Raw genomic sequence first — 20,256 nt, 5'->3', positions numbered from 1 at the left:
AAACTGGATCTTCTGAACCGCTGTCTATCTAGCACAGGGGCAGCGTTTTCTTCCTAGGCAGGAAAGGGTTTAACATTACGTAAGACTTTAAATCTCTTTCTACTTAATTAGTCTCAACCAGGGATTCTCAACCTTTGCCAAGCGATGAGCCAATTAGACCCTGTCCACAGCCGGCTCAGTGCTTAAATCTCTAGTTCTCAATTCACTGGTGTAACTCCAGCCTAGGCTTCTGCTTGAGTGCCCGAGGGTACTCATTTCAGATGGCTCACCTGCCCCAAGCAGGAGGGGGGTCCCCATTCGCTTTGTCTTCTGCTGTGTCTGCTAAGCCCAGGAAAGAAGATGGGGGATAAGGCGGGATGGGACCCATAGCACATATTTGCCAAAAATGTTAATTTGATTGCACCCTCCTTTCTACCTAATCCTTTAAGGTCATTCACCCATAAATTAAAGGGGGCCCTAGATTCTATTTTCCTGGTAAGTACATTGATCTATTCAGGAGTTTGCCAGGAATTCATGGATTTTTTTTTTTTTTTTTAAATTCGGGGATGTTTCTAAAGAGGCTGAGAATTCCTGGTGTAACCAAAAATTATGTGGTCTTAATACCTTTTAAATTTAATACTTTAGCCAGAGCAAAAGAAAAATAAGATTTAATTTCATTCAAAAAAAATCCTAATGATTAGTAAGAAAAAAATCATGATCATAGATTATTTTATTACAGCCTAGAACATGCGAATTAGCTTGAGTTCTCGAGATGAGTATTAAAGCAAACACAACTCTTAAAGTTACTTTGGTTAGGCAATTAAGATTATCCTGACTATATTTAAAATCTACACAAAATAACACACAAAAACAAGTTCTCTCATTGAAGCTATTTCAGATTTGCATTTTTAGTTTTGTGAGATAGGGTCTCACACAGCCCAGGCTGCTCTCAAAATCTCTATGTAGCTGAGGTTGACCTTGAACACCTGATTCTCCTGCTTCTGTCTCCTGAGTACTGCAATTACAGGCATGGATCACTGCGCCGGTCGAAGCTTAAAATTCATAGTGTAGGATTCTTGATCCTTAATCATCCAGCACTGGGAAAATAGACTCACACCTTTAATGCCAGCACCTCGGAGGCAGAGACAGGTGGCTCTCTGAGCTCAAGGCCAGCCTGGTGTACAGAGTGAGTTCCAGGACAGCTGGGACTGCAGCTATACTCAGAAAATAATCCCCCAGAAGGCCATGGTGTCGGTGTCAGGACGCCATGTCAAGACACCCTCTACGGCTGAAGGTGGAGCCAAGCGACTCAGAGTCTCTGAGACTGGCAGGGTTGGAGGCTCACTTTTCTATTATTTCATCCAGCTTAAAGCAGTTTGCCTGTGTGTGAATCAGACTGAGCTATGCTTTATGGACACAGACACACACTGACATGCAGACTCAGGGATAACGGTGACTCAGGAATCCATCTGGCCTGTCACTTTCTGTATCAGTAGGAGAAAGCAAGTTTGTCCACAATGGTCGTGTAATCAGCTGATATTCTAGAGGGATCTGGGCCATCTGCCACTAGCTCAGATATGGGCTTCTCAGTGCTGTGGTGCCCGTGCACTGTGGACGCTGAGCTAACACCGGTTAGGCACAGGGGTTTCACAGCCACTCTCTCTCAGAAAGAAAATAAGGGCTGTCTGGAACATTCTGTCAATTTCATGACCTGTAAGTCTTTACATACTTCAGTCATAGGACAAACAGACACACAGACCGTGTTTTAATTTTTAATCAGAATGGGAATTATCATTGCTCTAGTGAATAAAACTCCATGAGTCAGAATGGCATGCAAGTCTTTATTGTTCCTAGTCTCCGTGTGCATTTGGCACTCCAGCATCGACTTCACAGACAGTGTGAATAAAGGACTCCCATGACTGTGAGCTATAGCTACTCACCTGGAAAGAAACCAAACTGCCTCTGAAGTACCCATTACATGATACTGCATACTACTAATGCATAATGTCAGTAACATCATGCTGTTCTTAATGTTTAAAAATACCTGTTAAAGATCATGCAACATATACACTTCATGAAAATGCTCAATTACACTCAAACAGCAAGGCAGTGTTTCACGGAGCAGCTACAAGTAAACCACACAGGTCCAGTCAGAGATGGACATCTCAACGAGCACTAAACCTGCCACCTCGCCATCTACAATCCTGCCCATGGCTCAGGACATACTGCTAGGACTGGTCTACATAAACACACTATAATCAAAGGACAAACGGTCTCAATGCATGATGATGACAGGCACGCTCTAGCCTACATGATACTTAAATGTACGTGGTCATTCTCCTAGCTTTGCTAACAATAATGGGAAGTGTCATGGTCACACCAGCTCTGACTCTGTTCTTGCTTCCCTGGATGCTTTCAAATTCCTTCTTAAAACCATGCCTCCATTTTGTAACCCCCGCAGAACTCAAATGCTGATTTAGGAACAGATACTAAACTATTGCGGTCCAGAAGGCAGTGATTTAATGTCAGCAAACTAAATACTGTCACTTGTCTAGTGTCACTGTCACTAACCCCTTTAAGGGAAACACTTCCCGACACCTTCATTAAGAGTTTACTGGACTCTTATGCCCATGTCTTTCCAGATCTCTGGAAGAACACATGTTTGGGACTGGGGATGCAGTTTGTCAACTCGGGACTTAGATGTGGGAGGTCCAGAGTTTAATCACCAGGACAACTTTAATTTTTTTTCCTTAGCCATGAGCTGAGTTAGGTATGTCACTTAAGAGTTGCAGAACAGACTAAGACGGTTTTGAGGGCACAGGTGGATGGTGTCAGAAGCCAGGCTGGGTCTGGAGAGAGTATCCCAGGAATATACTGCCCTCCCCTCCTCCTCTGCTAATGAGTCACCGCGGCCCAGCACGGCTTTGGGTTCTGCTAACTCACTTTCTCATCAGCTTTTATCGCCTTCTTGAGTGTATATTTTCTACTTAAACTTTAAGCCCTCTGAAAAGCAATGATTCCTATATAGAACACTGGCTATCCATTTGCTAAGTATTCACTTTTAGTCTCTGGGCTACTCTAAAACTTATAAATCTGCACCAAGATTAAACACTAACAATAAAATTGGTTTCTGCTTCATCTAACACTGTATCTTCCCTCAAATGGTACATGAATAGTTTATAAAGGAGATCTCTAAGTTTTTTCCTTGTGATTAAGCCCTTTCAACTTTGAATACACTTCTGACCTATTTTGTCTTCAGCCTGCTCTCATCGCTCTGCCTAGCTGTGTGCCTGGAAAGGCGTAACAGTGGCAGAGAGACTTTAAAGTGCCTGGGATGACGGTGACAATGAAAGTGACTGGTGACTGTGCTCTCAGGCCTTCCTGTCTGCTTCCAGTGCCTGACCACCTATCAGGTGTCTGTGATGCATAAACATGATGAGTAATGAGGATGGGTCAACTCAAAGTCTGTCACACTCTTTCCACTTCTCCTTCCTCAGAGAATGCTCTCTCTCTCTTCTCCAAAGCCTGTGCTCTCCGAGGAGGCTGCATGCAGCTCAGACGCATCTTTCGAGAGCCTTGTGTAACTGGAGCGCTGGCTTCGCTTGTGCGCCATGCTCTTCAGGTTTTCATTCTGCACAGCAGTTGGGTTGGGACTGGGCCCAGGCCTCAGAATGACCTGGGGCGTCTCCCTGATTCCCTCTCTCTCATCGAAGTTCTGATTGGCTCTGTTGGTGGGCGCGGTGTTGTTGTTCAGCGTCACAGTGCTGGGCGTTCGGTTTAGGTTGTAGGCCTTCTGGCACGCAGGCCAGCTCTCTTCAGGGCTGCTCGCAATCAGGCTGCACTCGGAAGGGCTTTTCTTGTCTTCCGAGCAAATGGACATCCGAGCTATAATTGGATCTTGCAAGCCACTCAGACTGTGTGGCATCCCCCGCTTCCCACTGTGGCCCTCATCTTCAAGCTCTATGAGGTTTGCCTTTTCCAGTTGGGAGTCGTCTGCTGCCTCATTGTGGAGAGAGTGGTTGGGAGAACTCTCATTGGACCTCACTCCCGAATCTGAGGAATCCTTTTTGTCAAGGAGGGCATCGGACAAGTACTCTTTTGCTTTAATGAATGTTCTGATGGGCTCGGCACTGTGCTCTGGGGACTTGCACACTCTCTCTGCTTTGCCTTCAGCCTTTTTGTCCTTATCATCTTTGAGCAGTGGGGTGTTATCTGACTCTTCTGTCCCCGACTCATCTTCATCACTGGGCAGTTTCTGGTAGCGAAGACCACCCCCCTTAAGCTTCAAGTCTGTCTGGAAGAGACTGGGCCGTTCTGAGGATTTCTTGCCTGGGAGTAGCTTACTACCTGACTGGTCGGATTTCTCATCTTCTTCAGTAATGGGGTCCAGGGGTGAGGCCTCATTAGTGGACACCCCTGATGAGGAGTAATCTATGACATCCCCCCTCTTCATTAAAAATGACTTCCGCCCATCCTCCTGCTTTAGCTCACCCTCCTTCCCCCTTTCCTGTTCTAGAGTAGAATGGATGGAGCCCCCTGAAGAGCTCTGGCCTATGTAGTATGTGCTGTGTGGAGAAGATCTGCCGCTTATTGTGGACGACCCTGTGCCCCCTTCTAACTGGGACATCTGAGCAATGTACTCTCTATAGGCGTCTCTATACTCGGCCTGCACCTTATCAGTAAGCTTTGAAATTTCAATACTGGAGTCCTGGGAATTGAGACTCGAGAGACTTGGGGTTCTGCGAGTTTGTGACTGTGAAGACAGAAAAAAAAAATTTAAGAATTCAAATAAGAAGGGGAAAAGACATAATAATCATCAGCTTAGGAAACACATATGTACACTAATAATGTAAAAGTTATCACATTACTAGGGTCTTTTAAAAAATCAACCTAACAGTTTAACAAAAGCTATGAGTTTATTAATAAATCTGTAATTAGCTTATAAATTTTTAGCAACATTAATTTACTGTTTATATTTAAAAGAACAATTTCAAGCTGTATAAGTCATCTGAGCATTTATGTTTAGTAATTTCAAATTGTTTTATTTAAGGTAAAAGCACCTTCTAGAAAGAATTCCTCTTAGAAGAGATAAAGAAGAAATAAAGACAGATCTCAAAAACAAAACAAAGTCTTTAACATACAATAAAGGAAACCATCCAAATTATTTGATAAAATTGGAAGTTCCTGTCCAATTAATTCAGAGAAAGGAAATGTTCTTAAAACAGAGGAGAGGGAATAACAAAGGTTTGCAAAAGACCGCAGTGGGGGTTGGCAGGGTCCCAGTGAAGACACATGGGAAACTTCTAAGTTCAGTTTCTAATGCTGGGTTTAAGGCTACAGCTGCTTAGATCCTAGAAGAGCTAATAAACGAGCAACCGAAAGCACAGATGAGAAAAGGAGGCAGGGAATGAAAGAAGCTGTGTCAAGAGAGCTTACGATCAGACCTTAGGAAAGACTGGGACACGGGCATAGAGAGGCAAGGCCACCTTTTCTCTGGAAAGGAGACAGTGTCTGTCTCCTTAGGAGGTCCTACAGGATGCCATCAGACTAGAAGAACGATGCCTCCCTCTCCCCACTAATGCAGCTGTTCCCAAATGCTGTGTGAGCCCCTGTGCAGGGAACCCATGGGTCTTGAACTGCACTCTGCAGGACATGATGGTGTTCTGTGCCTTTTCTCTTTCATTCACACAGAAGTGTCCAGAGCTACCTGTGTTTGTGTTGTCACAGGAGATGTGAGGGAGGGAGTACCTGGGGGACCCAGTAGTTTTCTATGAAGCCAGCCCTTAAAGATATGTGTAAAACATTCCCATTCTTACTGGACTTTTTTGTTTGAAAACATAGTATTTTTTTGTAAAAATATTATTTATGTTAATATATAATTACTTAAAAATATTTCAAAACATTTTTAGGTTCTATTTCACTATAGTATGTCGCAGCTCCCACGGACCCACGTGGAGTGGGAATGTGCGGGTACTGGTAGCCACCGATCCATTTTTATTTTTACCACAGTGAAGTTTTCTGGGCCCTGATAATTTTTATTACGTGTGTGTGCGTGTGCGTGTGTGTGTGTGTGTGTGTGTGTGTGTGTGTGTGTGTGTGTGTGTACGTGTACGTGTAGGTGAGAGGACAACTCTGAGGAGTTGGTTTTCTCCTTAAAGCATGTGGGTCCCAGGGACAGACCACTCAGGTCACATCTTTTTGCAGAGCCACCCCAGCCCACTGACTGACGAAGGCTAGGCTCAAAGGGCACTGTGAAAGCGGCTGTGCGGGGGAAGGGTCACCAGAGAAAGCACTTGCACAGTGGGGTAAGGAGGAGCAGCTTCTCAGAAAGCTGGAAAGGTAGAGAACTGCTTCTGTCAGAACAAAGAGACCAAAGGACCAAGTGTGACCTTAGCACACTGTAAAGCAATTCTAGTCAGCACTCAGTAACATAATGGCTTGTATTAGTCAGTACTTAGTAACATAATGGTTCCTTCACTTAAGGTGCACAGTATGGAAAAAATTAAAACTATTTTCACTGCTAGACAGAACCCCTGCCAGGAGCACCCGCGGGGCTCTGGTCTTCCTATTCGGTCTAGAACACAGCTTCCCTGTTACTTCCTCATTACTGTCTCTGCTCCCTGCACCCTGCTCTGCTTCCCTCACTTCTCCTTACTCTTCCCTCCTCCTCACACACATCCCACTTGACCTTCTGCTCCTGATGCCTGTGCCTCTCTGGGAATATCCCCACAGAAAACGTGGTGCAGGTCTATGACCCTAGCCCTCGGGATGCTGCTGAGGCAGGGGAATCTCTTGAGCCCTGGGGTTGAAGGCCAGCCTGAGCAACATGAGAGAAAGAAAAAGTGTGGTGTGTAGTGTGTGCTCCTGTGTCATGGGAAACCAAACTTAAGGTGTCAGTAGGACAGCGGGATGCTAGCTTCCCATACAGATGCACTTTGGCTAGTAATTACTATGTAGACAAGGCTGGCCTCGAGCTCCGAGATCCTCCTGCCTCTGTCTCCAGACTGCTGGGATCAAAGGCGTGCACTGCTTTCACTCTTCTTGTCAATTCTGAATAACTTAACTTCTCCCTGTCCTTTGCTGATGCTTCCCCTTCAAAATAAACCCAGCTCCCTGAGTAGGTGGCCCTTCCTCTGGCCCAGCTCCATCAACACTGTCTGAACGAGTGTGCTAAAGCACCATGAAAACTGACACGGAAGAAATACCTGCCAACTCAGGTTACTGTGCCTCGGGGCTCCCTCATCAAGGCCGAGCGTGTTCAGTTCTTCAAAGCTGAAGTTCAGGGTGTATGGAGTCTGGCTGGAAAGCTCCGTGTGAGGCAGCTCACTGTGAGAAGAGCGGCGAGCAGACTCTCCATGAGGAACTGGGGCACTGGAGTTTTCATTGAGAAAACGAGGGTCTTCAGGGACCACCTGGTTTTCCACACTTCTCATTTCTAAGACCTTAGGAGAAGAAGAATCATCATGTGCATTGCCAACCCATTACAGAGGCTTCTGAGAGCACTAACGGTAAAGTACAGTACAGTTATTGTAATAGGGCCAAGAACGCACTTCTCACTTCGACGGTCCAGTGACTTTATGCCACATCTTACCTTAAGCCTATTAACAATGCTAAGAGAAGTTCCAGCATTCTACTGTACAACTTTTAAAACTTAAAAACCAAGATTCAACTGTAGTATGTAAAGGAGCCCAGAGCTAAAGCAGGGAGAATACAGTGATGGAGATGCTGACCTCAGTACAGAACCAGTTCTACTCCAAACCAGCCACAAGTGGATGGTCACCCCACTCAGAGAGGGTAGGGTGGGGAAGCTCAGTCTTCAAGAGATTCTGGGTAAACCAATTTGACAAGATTTCTGAAGACAGGCCAGGGTGATCAGACTTCACCGGGGAGTGGATGGAGGACGACAGGGAACCAGAGGAGAGCAAGGGTGAGCTCATGTTGGAGCTGGGCCCTTTCTACAGTGGCTGCTGTGTATGCTGCTTAACACAGAGCACTGAGCAAGGACAGACACTGAAGGTGGAAGCCTAGAGGGCCTGGAGTGGCCCACCTGGTACTGGCCAAGGAGAGCATGCTTTGTTAAATGAAAGCATGGGAAACCCGTGATTGCCTCTTCCTCAGAAAGGACAAGATTCCACATGCTGTTGTGACTATTCCCCATAATACTGGGTTGAATCCAAGTTTACACTCAATGAAAAACAAGTTACACACACAAAATGCAAAGCTTTTTAAAATTAATATGGGGAATGTCACTTTGGCCAGTGCTTCTTAGTTCTCGGGTCCTAAATGCTGCAGACAACTTTACCCAGGAGGATAAAGTACTGTGGCATGGTGATGCTGCAAAAGCCTTACCATGCTTCTGAAGAGATGCCAGTCTCCAAAGTTCATAGCCATCTCCTTCTTCAGCTCATCAATGTTACACTGAGACAATACCCGGCCATTTATGTTCGCCTGTGTGAAAACGAAAACGAAATCTAGAGTGTTCTGAATCACTAGTGATTATAGGTCTGCTTCCATCCAGCTGCAGAGTGGCTGCCCTCACAGCGGCCACCTCTCTCCATGCAATATAATGAGTCACGTATCCCAGCCACACAGACCGCTCGACATTTTCTTAAGTGTCAAGCACTTCAGTGAGACAAACCGCGCTTTAAGACCAACCAGACTCTCACAGGTTTTCCCCTGCTCAGCCCTGGGCAGCACCAAAACCATTACCTTTCCTGTTATAATCTGAGGAGATATGAAGATGCCAAGCGCTGGAAGCAGCAATGGTTTCTAGGCTCGTGAGTGATTTCTAACTGCCGAAGATCTAAATGAAGTGAGCCCAACGAACCAATCCACTTCGAATGGACACAGAATGTCCAGCCAGGATCTTCCCAGACCATTAAGATTATGATAAAAATGTGCTTTCAACCTTTTGGGCCCCTGTAATTTTAGCTGCACTTAAATGAGAAACAGTAGCATAATTACAGGGTGTCCTTCTGATTTTACGAAAATAATGTCTGACTGCTAACTGGTAAAGCGAGGTAGCACTGTGTCTGGGATTGGTAAGATGCTCCATTTCTAAGTTAATTCAAAGGAACAAGCATGCAGAGCCCATGCATGGCAGACTAGGAGTTGACCTTCCTGACACCTGCCAGTTGCCTGGAGGAGTGGGGCTGGTGGGCAGTAAGGAGGTACTGACGCAGACAAGCAGGGACAGGCATGGATTAGCTCTGTAAGAAAACGGGCGTGTGCTAAACTGCTGCCCAAATGCAGGCTTAGGTCAATACAATCATACGTGAGGTGCACATAATTCCTTAAAGAACATAAGCAGCAGAGGCTCCTATCAGTAACTGTGGTGTGGAAGCTCAGGTTAGAACAGTCTGTAACTGCACTCAGTTAACTTTACACAGGCAATGTCTCTCTTGTACCTCCTAGCAAGGGAGAATCAACTTCAGGGTAACTCTAGAACTATAAAAGTTGGAAGAAAAAAACTTCATAGATGCTTCAGCCTTGCAAGCCCAATCTATATGGTCCTTCAAACATGACAAAATCATAAATGTCATGATACAAAATGACAACTTGTGGGAAATGAGGCTCACTCTGTAATTACTACGAAGCCACACAGACACATACCACAGGCCAGGCAGCCTTCCCCACATTGCTTGGGACCAAAACTGCTTCCAAGGGCAGTGCTTCCCACTAAGGGAGGGATATTCATTTGAATTTTACTCACTGAGCATGCAGCGCAAAGTCTAACATCCAAAACAGCATCTGACTTGTGCTGATCTCCGTGCTCAACAGTTTCCCATGGCAGAGGTTTCAGATAGAGCTGTGCACTGTGCGTGGTTGAAGGTAATGGACGGACGGTCCCACGCAGCCGGCCAATGCTCTCGGCTCCGTGAGCTGTTCCATTTTTCACCATGCTATTTTGTTTTTACTTATTTTAGACACTGGGTAAGTAAAACTGTAATCCAGCTACTCTTTCTTTAATCTACTCATAGAGTTGAAAAAAGAGCAAGTGTAGTTCTAAAAAGGGAAGTTCCCATTTCACTGAGAGGTGTCGCCCTGCGGTGGCTCAGAGCAAAGACGTAGGAAAAACGCGCTGCCCGCCTCCCGCACTCTCAGTCCTTTCCAAACCTCAGATGTAAATGCGCGTCACCTTTTTGATTGTTGTGCAGTACTGAGGCATCATGCTCTGGTCCAGCCCTTCTATCTGTCTCAGTTTCTCACATATGACATCCACGGTCATTGAACTCAGTAGCAGTGAGCTGCCTGCGGCAGGGACGGCTGCCTAGGTAAGTCAAGGGAAATACGAGTAGCATTAATATGAAATGCTTGAGGTCATGTGACAGGAAAAGTCATTAAATTATACTGCTGAAATAAAGGAAACACAGCCAATGCATATAGAATTTAAGAAAAATCTCTTAAGTAGATTCAGCCATCTGACATGTAAGGAGTAGCATTTACTGCAGTAGAGACAGCCTGACCCAAATGTGGACCAGACCTACACCAAGTCCTCAAATGATTACACTGTAAGACATAAGGGCACTGCTCTTAATAAGAGGTAGAGAACTTAAGGGATAAAAAGAAGAAAATTGGGGTTGGGGATTTACAGTGGTAGAGCGCTTGTTTAGGATAGGCCCTGTCTGGTCCCCAGCTCAAAAAAAAAAAAAAAAAAAAAAAAAAAAAGAAGAAAATTACAGACACTTAGAGAATACAAAGACCTGTTTAAAAGTAATTTCCAAGTGTCTATATCAAACAATCTTAAACATTCTATGCACTACCTTGGTAGTCTATGATTTTAGAAGTATCCAAGAAATCTAAATTTTCCTCTCTAGACCCTACAACAGTCATATGATCTAATCTACAAAAGCCTGTTTTCATTTAAAAAGGAAATCAAAACAATAAATCTAGCTTATTTAGACTAACACTTTCGAAGAGGGCCTCACTGTGTCTGGCTCTGTGTGCTTCTCTTCAGTCCCAAAAGTGCACATGCAGGTCTGGGAAGGTTGGCTTAGGGCTTCCAGAATGAGTTATCTAGAAAGTGGTGGATTCGGACTGAAGCCAAGCTTCAGGTTTTATGTAAATGAGCTTTTTTCTTTGCTCCAACTATTTTAAGACAAGGTTATGGAAGCTATAGCCGTGATAAAGAGAAGTCAACTGACATACAAGATAAAGAGAACAGCATTATAATCTGCCCTGTTTGGCCTTCATGAGAGAAATAAGATTTATCACCTCCTTAAGAATATATGAATTTGGCTGGGAGTGGTGGCTCATGCCTTTAATCCTAGCACTCAGGAAGCAGAGGCAGGTGAACCACTCTTAGTTCAAAGCCATCTGCATAGTGAGTTCCTGGACTGCCAGGTGGGGAAAAGGATAATTAAATATTTCAAGTATGTTCTACTGACTCTGGTGTCAGGAGACTGTAAACTATCCTATGGTTTAAAAACACCCATGAAGCACAGTTAATAACTTATTTGTAATATGAAAAAATATTAATTGTACTACCTCAGAAATACATACATATGCATTATGTGTATGCATATGTGTCTGTGTTTGTGTGCATACACGCATGTGTGTATATATGTACATATTGCATGCACATGTGTGTATGCATGTGTGTGAGTGTGTATGCATCTATGTAAACTAGGCTAATCTTGAACTTACAGAGATAAGCTGGTCTCTGCCTCCCAAGTGCTGGGACTAAAGGCATGTGCCACCATGCTCAGCCTTAAAACTAAATACTTAAGTAAATGAATTAGGAAGAAGACACTTTTCCTTATAGAATTCCAACTAATACACATGGCAGAGAGAAAGAGAAATTCCCCACCAGGCAAACACCATCTCTACAGCAGTCGTATTATAAACTTCATCAATGGCCAACAATTACTGGGCAAAAGCCAAGCAAGTCGAACAGGACATTGCAGAGTTTCAGATATCTACCGCAAGAATGTATTAGTTAAAAAGGAAGAAAGAACGCTGTAAAGTATTGACACCTAGCAGAGGCCACCTCAACAGGGAGTTACGATCACATCCGACTCCTATTTGTAAGTCTTTATCAAGCAATAAGTTACCAATTTGAAAACCATGTATGTTCCAATAATTTCTTTGAATGAAGGAGAAATGTGAATCGCTTTCCAAGCCTTTTCTAAAGTAATAATATATACTGAAGTTACTTTTAAATTAAATGGATCTTATAGACAAATAATAAATTTTTAATTGAAGTATCATAAAAGAAGAATATGCAAATTTATTAAGTTGCTAAATTCTTAAAAGAAACTAAGTATATTGTTTTGAGAGGAAACAAAGAATTCAAAGACTAATCCTTTAACATTTATATGCCGTCTTCCTTGAAATCCACTTGTATAATCCAGAACAGATCACTTCAGTAAACTGGTTTTCTATGTCATAATTTATTTCTTTATCTTTCTTGCTTGGAGAATTCAACGCAGCACACGTTAGCTTGTTCAAATGGAAGCTTCGAAACGCATCTTAGTCAGAATTCCTCCAATCCAAGCAAAGCTATGAAAACACTAGTTACCTGAGGTGGCGGACCTGCTTTCCGGTGTCAGTAGATTAACAGTACACTCTGAAATACCGTATCGTCAGTCAATTTATTAGAGAAGCTAAAAATCTGATTAGTCAGCAGTGAGTGCCATGCAGGGGCTGAAAGCAGCTATGGAAAGGAACCCAAGACAGAGAATGAGGTAGAGCTATAGACAGCCCAGCAGGAAGGAGCCCATGACCATCTAACACCTAGTAAGGCAAGTGAGGTTTCACCCGGAGTTTCTGTACCTGTCTCTGTTTGTTAAACCCAGAGTCACACGGCTTTAAGGAAGGAATAAAACAGAGTGAAGGCCATGAGTATGAAATAAATCATCAAAGCACACACATCACATAGATATACAGAGCCCTTGCTAAGCCTCTTATTTCCCCTCAACTCTGAACAAACCTTGGTATCAGGAGCACGGAGCAAGGAACACACATGCATGGATCCGCTTTATTAGTAGATACTTAGAAATTTTAAATTACACTCTTAAAACTTATTTTTTTCATTAAAAAATCATGCATGATTTAACAATAAAACTGGGTAAATCATACTTTCCCATGAAAAGCCAATATTCTTTCTATATAAGGTTAAAATTGTCAAGACATTTATAAGGCTTAATTGTGTAGACTACCTTAAAGGACAGTTAGTAGTGAGAAACCATCTTTAAATATGTGTTACTTCACTGACTATGCTGATTCTGATAGACGCCTCAATTGCCTGTTCAAAAGAAATGTCTTGAAATCTTCGTTTTCATGCAGCTCAACAAATTAGAAATGTTTTTTTAAAAAGTCACATTCTTTGACTGACATACTGTAAAACTTTAAGAATTCTATTTCAAAGCAACAACCATTGTTGTTAATTATTCTTCTGTACTTATTTAAAATATCAGTGGCAAACAGTTTTAAGTACTTCAAGCAGTCTACCAATGACTGGCAAATTTAAACAGTCAACTGAACATGTTATTTTAGTGACAAGGGGCAGGGGTGGGTCACTAGGCTCACCTCAGACGTCTGTCTGTGAACATGACCAGTGTCCGCAATCCACAGTGGGAACCTCTTCCACTTTCTACTATCAAACTCAGTACAGATAAGTTTTTAGAAGACAACTACACACACACTCATCCACTGGGATGTGCACAGGTATCAGACGAGTGCAGAGAAGTGGTTTACTCTAAGATGTCCCCGAACAAGAAGCACGAGCTGTTAATTAGCTGGACACGCAACCTGACCCTTCCTCCTCCTGTCCTGTGTGTCAGGCTGCTGGAGAAATAATTCTGTCAAAGCTGATGACTAAGGCTCAACATTGTAGTTTAAGGACTTTGCATTAAAAAGGGCCGGGGAACAAGTAGTAACATGTTTGTCTGCTTTGTAACCTTAAAAAATGTTTTAAATTTTATTTCTTTGTATGTGTATGGATGTTTTGACTGCATCTGTCTATGTATACATTAATGCAGTGTCCATGGAGACCAGAGGAGGACAGTGGATGCCCTGGGACTGGTGTTACAAGTAGAGCAGCCATGTGTGGCTGGCTGGAACTTGAACCTTGGTCCTCCAGAGAAGCAGTCACCATCTCGCCACCCACTCCCACACACTTTTTAACTTCCAACTATACCTAGGACTTCAACATTACTATAATATCAACTATAAAAATATTGTAATCCATTTACTTGAAATTCAGAGAAAAAATTGAACTGAAACCTGACGTAAAGACTTCCATGCAGAAAGTAAATACATTTTTGGCTCTATTTCAATAAAGGAGGGGGGACCCTAGCACTTCCCCCTAGTTCAAGTAGAATAATGAAAATGCACTTCTTCAGTACTATGGAAGATGGTATAGTAGTTGACACTACTGCAGGTCTCTGAGGGTGATGGGCGCATGTGTCACCCAGTCTAAAGAAGGAGTGTGGAGCCTGAACCCTTACCTGCATCATCTGCTTTCTTGTCCAGCTCCTCTCCTGAGCAAACAAGAGACAGCTTGGTTCGGATGTCTGTTGCCTTGAGCACAGTTTACAAGCTCCAAAAGCAGCGATGGAGATAAAGCACCTTCAGAAGCAATAGCTTTTTATGCTTTACTGCCTGAGCTGGAGCCTGCCTAGGAAAAGCTCGGACCAGCGTGTGTAATGCTGCTATTAAATCAACAGTTTTCGCCAATCTCTAAACCCAGTAGTAAGAACACACTGGAAATTGTGAAATGATTTTAATATTGCCTATGCAATCTTGAAATTTCTTTGCAATTAAACTTGATAGTAAATACTGTCGTGTGTTTTCAGTGATGTACAGAAGTGATCTCCTGGAGGTCAAGACAGAGACACTGGTGAGCCCTTGGAGGCCTGGGAACCTACAGGCTCTGAGGACAGGATGCCTCCTGTTTTGTCTCCCTCTTTATCCCACTAGATAGGGCCTTCACATGCTCAGTAAATATGCTGGGACAATGAGTGCTCCCTTAGTACCAGCCAGGGGTATATACTGCTAAGTCAGTGAAGACAAAACAGATAAAAATTTAAAAAGATGAAGAAATGCTATGGTTTTCCTTCCTTTGGGGGAAAAGTGTCTGCCAATGAAATGCAGTCCTTACCACGAGTTAGCAAACCCGAAGATGCTCTCCAGAGCACCTCTGCACCACTAACAGAATGGCACTCAGGAGACCTAGACCAAGACTGGCCCTCATAAGGTCCTTCCTACCCTGGGAGCATCAGGAGATTCGCTTTGCCACTAGAGCTGACTGACTCCTGAGCAATATGGAGTTAGGGAACCAATGCCCCAAAGTCAGAAATCTGGATAGAGCTCTGGGCTCCCTAAAACTCTTGCTAGTAGCTTGCTTCTAAGCAGAAGTCTAGCAGAGAACAGTGGGTCAGCCCTTATTTTTCATGCTACATGTAGAAGGTCTTACCTTTGTATGCAGTTTCCTAGGAAGATAATCTTCCCATACTCCCACAGCATTTTAAGCTAACTCATGAAGCAGCAGGAAATGGCTACAGCAGCCAGTTAGGGCCTTACACTGTGCCTCAACTGCATTTCCATTTCTTTCACTGTGAGTCTGCCATGCAATGGTCTTGGTGTTCATAAACATGGATATATTTTAATTATTTAGAACTAATTTTTTCTCTGTGTGTGTGTGTGTATTAGGATAGTGAATACTTTTATTATATATGACAAACCATTTTTTCTTACTTTTCTGGTATTTCTAGACAATGCCTTCTAAGAGTGTTTTGTGAATTCTGTACATCTTTTTCCTCAGAGCAATTCACATCTATGTGGAACCACACAGTGCAAACCTATGTGGAGGGCAGAGGACACGCTGGTGAGAACTCCTCTGAGAGTAGTATAATCTTCCAGAAAAGCTTCCCATTCCCTAACATAGTCATGAGCCTCCTAGCACTTCAGTCAACCTATGAGAGACTATGCTAATGGCAGTCCACTCTAATGACGGTGTACCTGCCTTGGTTTGTGTAAGTGCACTCCACGTTCACAGGACTGCCTATGCGATTTCCAGATCATACCTGTCCTTAAGAGATGTACGGGCATTTTCAAAACCTCAAAACTCATCTAAATTATGCCTCTTGCACCTAAGAAACATCAATAAATGAAACACCTGTGCTTACGTAAACTGTGAGCATGTACACTGCTTTGCACTGCTAGCAATTCTGCCCAACTGAAGCAGTTTGAATTCTGAGTCTTTAAGGATCTGGGTATTCTTAGTAAGTAATAATGTACCTAAACATGCTAAGTGTTAGTAATATCTAAATCAGACCAAAGACACTGGCCTGCCTTTTCAGGACAGTAAAGCACAGAATCAGGGTAATGTCTGCAAGGGTGGGGACTACAAAGGCTGCAGCCTGTTCACACTCTGGGAATGGGCAAGGCAGACCACAGGGATGGCTGCATTCTGGCTCCTTCCCTGCTACCCTGCTCCTGTATCCTGGTGTGAGCCCCTATATCTCGCCTTTTCCATGGAGGCTAGACCAGACGTCAAGATCTCAGCTGTGCCTACAGAAACATCAGAAGAAAAGGGAGCTGCTCACCCTGCTCTTACGAACTGAAGTACAGATTAAACTTCAAGTGTGAAAAAGGAGTTCTCTAACTTCAGACAAGGACAGATTAGTCCTTTCCAACTCTAACACTCTGGGGGCATATCTCAGATCTAATATGATCTTCACTTTCACAAGATCTGGCATGCATATTCTCCCAGCCATAAAATTACAGGGAGCAAAACCAGCATAGAGCTTGTATTTCAAGCCCCTACTTTGTGAAACACTCAAATATTTATCTATAATTTACCTGCTAGTTTGGCTATATTTTGTAGGCTATGATCTCCATAATGTTAGTGTGAGAAAACTTATTATTTCCATCCATAAAGATCTGCTTTCCAAACGTTTGTCAAAATTTTCTTGTGGTAAAAATAGACAAGCTCATCTATATTTTGCAAAGACCACAGTTGGTTAACTTGGCCTCACTTCCCCTCTATGTTATCATGGGTCTGTATAATACCACATTTTGTTCTGAAACATTCATTTAGCTACTGGCTTATGTGTAAGTGGCCCTTCTCATCAGGCTATGCAGGGTATGCTGGCCAATAACCAGCCCTGCTCTCCCAGTTGGGGCTGAGCAGTTTTCAGCACAAAGGGCCACCGACTCTCCCACTGGCTGCTGGTTCAACTAGTAGTGTGGTGGTTTGAATAAGAATGGCACCATAGGCTCATATATTGGAATGCTTGGACACTAGCGAGTAGCACTATTAGGTGTCACCTTGTAGGAGGTGTGCCCTTATTAGAAGTGTGTCACAGGGAGCTAGACTTTGAGATTTCAAATGCTCAACCCAGGCCTAATGTCTGTCTCTTTTCTGTCTCTCTTCCTTCTCTCTGTCTCTCTCTATCTCTCCCCCCCCCCAGCCTGCCAATCTAGATATACAACTCTTAGCTCCTTCTCCAGCACCATGACTACCCGCACACCACTGTGCTTCCCACCATGATGACACTGGACTAAACCTCTGAACCTATAGGCCAGCCCCAATTAAATGTTTCCTTTATAAGCATTGTTGTGGTCATGGTGTCTCTGCACATCAAGTAGGTTCTTCATTTTCCACCACTGCTTTCATTGGCTTTAAACAAATGTCGGCTTGCTTTTCCTAAGTCTTCTACAGGACACAAGTTAAAAACTGTTGTCACTGTTAATTTCTTAGAAGCACGGGCAGCATGGTGAGCATTTGTTATCCACTCTACCAACTACGAACTACTTTTTAGTGCTAAGAACAAGAGATGCGTTATCTTATGACACAGACAGTGTTCCATGTGAGTCCTATTTGTTGAGCTTCTTTATGTCCTATTATTGAGCTTCTAAGCATGGCTCAGGAACTGCATTATTCCCCTTGCTCAAAAAAACTTATTTTAAACCTTGTAGAATGCTCTCCTTAATGGACCCAAAAAACCAACAGACTGACAGGTTTTAATTACAGTGTTTGCCTACACTGTGTACATGGGAAGAGCTGCTATTTCCATATTTCTGTACCATCAGAGGCATAAATCTTGCACAGTATCTGATTTTCATCAGAAATTCACTGAGTACTTTTAGTCCCTAGAACTGAATTGCACACATAACCCTGTAGTAAAGGCTCTCTGAATAAACTGAAAGTCAATTTTGCATACAGTGGTGATGCTTCATGGGCCACAGAGTCCCTCAGCATCCAAACAGGACCGCTGTGATTCAGTATGCCTGTCATTTGTAAATAACTGAATTATCCCAGCAGTTCAGCTACAATGCTAATGACTTAAGAATCAACTCCTTAATGAAAACAACAAAATGGTTTCTTTTTTGTCTCTTAACTAGATTAATTCAAAGGAAGTTAAGGTTTAAAAATATACCACCTATTTAAATGTATGTGTTAAGTTAAATGTTCTTCATAAACTAGGGATGTATTACCTCGGCCTGAAATTCTCCACTGCTTAGAACATTTTAGGATTAGATCAGAGAGGCCATGTTTACATGTGATAACATATTCTGAACATAACATACAAGCTGTATTCCTCAACTGCATACTGACTGACTAAAGTAAGACATCATGGCTGCTCCCCACAGGCATTTCCTGTGAAATATAAGGTGTGGAAGGATTATTACTTCAGTGGCTTCCTCTACAATCAGTTGTGTGTTTATATATAGTTAAACGCAGCTTCCTTTAGATGCTGCACCCGCACTAGGTCTGTCCAGACGTTTTTCTCATCAGTAACGGAAGTAGTGCTGTGGTGGAGAAACCTGAAGCAAGGGTGAAGGGCTAGGGGCCTGCTGTTTTGCAGCACCCAGCTATCCTGTCCTCTAGTGTCAACAGTGCTGTGTGATTCTTTCAAAGCTATTCTACACGAATCATACCAAGTACAGACTGTAAAAACCAGTTAGAAAGGTAAACACTAAGGAAAAGTCCCCCTGAATACGTGTGTGACTCCTGGAAGCAGCTCTCCCTTACCGAAGAAAGCAAGCCCCTCCCACACCCCTGAGAAGGGGAGATGCAGGAGGAAACATTAGCTGTGGAATGATTCATGAGCTGTAATTATTAGTGCTTGGCTACTCTATACTGTCCATCACACCATGAGTGAGTTAGTGCCAATGCGTTAGGACGTCATTACTGCTGCAGAAGCAACCAGACACTGTGTTCCACGCCACAAGACTACTCCATTACCCTCGAGGAGTCTGTGGGTGAGGGAAGGCCCTCAGCGGCATCCTCCGTGATTACTTCCTAGCAACATAAAACAGGAGAGTGGGCGACAGGGCAGGATGAGCGACATGGACGATGAATGAGCACAATGCTAAGGTAACACAGGTAACTCTGAATCCCAGGGTGACTGAAATCCCCCTCTACCACCTTAAAACATAGTTTAAATTACGTTAACAGGAAACTTGTTTTTTATAGTTACTTTAAGTTTGTCATAAGGAGCCCCTAACATACTTTGCACAGATGTGTTTTGTTTTGGATTATTTTATTCAATGGTATGCTTAAACAGTCTCATTCTGTGGACTCCCTGCTGCAATCTGAAATGCTCTTCTTGTACTGCACTCTATCCTCTAAGCTGTAATGCTAATGTATCACACAGAGAGATAACATAGAAGCCCTTTAAAAAGACACTAGAAATTAGCAGTTATAAAGATCTAGCTTTTAAAGTTTTGGTAGCAAACACTGCATTACAAGCCAGAGATCTCTGGTTGTAAAAACTCAACATTTAGATGGCTCGTCTTTCATAGATAATTACCAGAAGTGAAAACATACATTTTATATTTGTAATAGCTTGTTTTTCAAAATTATAAAGTTAAGTTGTATTCTTTTACTTCAGAAAGGAAAATAAAAAAAGCTTTTAATGGTATCCATGTTCTTTTATGAGATTAATATTTTAGTTACCCCCTTTATATACTTACTAGGCCATTGTTCTGATCTCTGGGCAAACTCGTTTTTACTGATGAACGTGAGATGAGATGTTGGGAACCGCCAGGGTAATACCTTGGCGTGTAAAGGTATGGGGCAAAGAATGGCTATGGAGAAACATGTAACAAAAAAAGGGCATGAACAATTACAGAAATCCAAGTGTAATGAGATTCATCAAGTGAAACTAACCAACACACTCCAAAGTTCAAAAGCAAGTGACAACACATAAGGCTCGTGCACCCTCTGGCCTTGAGATCCAGACCAGAGTTAGGACAATGACACTGTCTCCTTCATCAGATACAGGCTTAAAACACAGCTTGAGTTTTGTACCTTGTGACTTAACA

At 43.0% G+C, this 20,256-nt stretch overlaps 1 protein-coding gene across 16 annotated transcripts in view; it reads right to left on the bottom strand.

Moving 5' to 3' along the window:
• Positions 1-1,800: 1,800 nt before the first annotated feature.
• Positions 1,801-20,256, bottom strand: part of Kidins220 (kinase D interacting substrate 220) — a 78,761-nt gene continuing 60,305 nt past the window's right edge. For 3 of the 16 annotated variants that reach the window (XM_032907546.1, XM_032907539.1, XM_032907541.1), the window contains 4 exons: positions 10,118-10,249; positions 8,329-8,427; positions 7,185-7,421; positions 1,801-4,732 (listed from right to left, as the gene is read on the bottom strand). In XM_032907546.1, the coding sequence (XP_032763437.1) occupies positions 3,473-4,732; positions 7,185-7,421; positions 8,329-8,427; positions 10,118-10,249 (1,728 nt within the window). In that variant the 3' untranslated portion in view covers positions 1,801-3,472. Of the gene's footprint in view, positions 4,733-7,184; positions 7,422-8,328; positions 8,428-10,117; positions 10,250-12,738; positions 12,787-14,429; positions 14,463-19,174; positions 19,232-19,905; positions 20,020-20,256 lie in introns of all 16 variants that reach the window. The other 13 variants (XM_032907542.1, XM_032907532.1, XM_032907530.1 and 10 more) reach the window with 8 other exon arrangements.

The sequence above is a fragment of the Rattus rattus genome, chromosome 7 (assembly GCF_011064425.1).
Source record: "Rattus rattus isolate New Zealand chromosome 7, Rrattus_CSIRO_v1, whole genome shotgun sequence".
NCBI classification, from domain to species: domain Eukaryota; kingdom Metazoa; phylum Chordata; class Mammalia; order Rodentia; family Muridae; genus Rattus; species Rattus rattus.
Note: the sequence above shows the minus strand (reverse complement) of the source record. Positions and strands in the feature narration are given on the sequence as shown.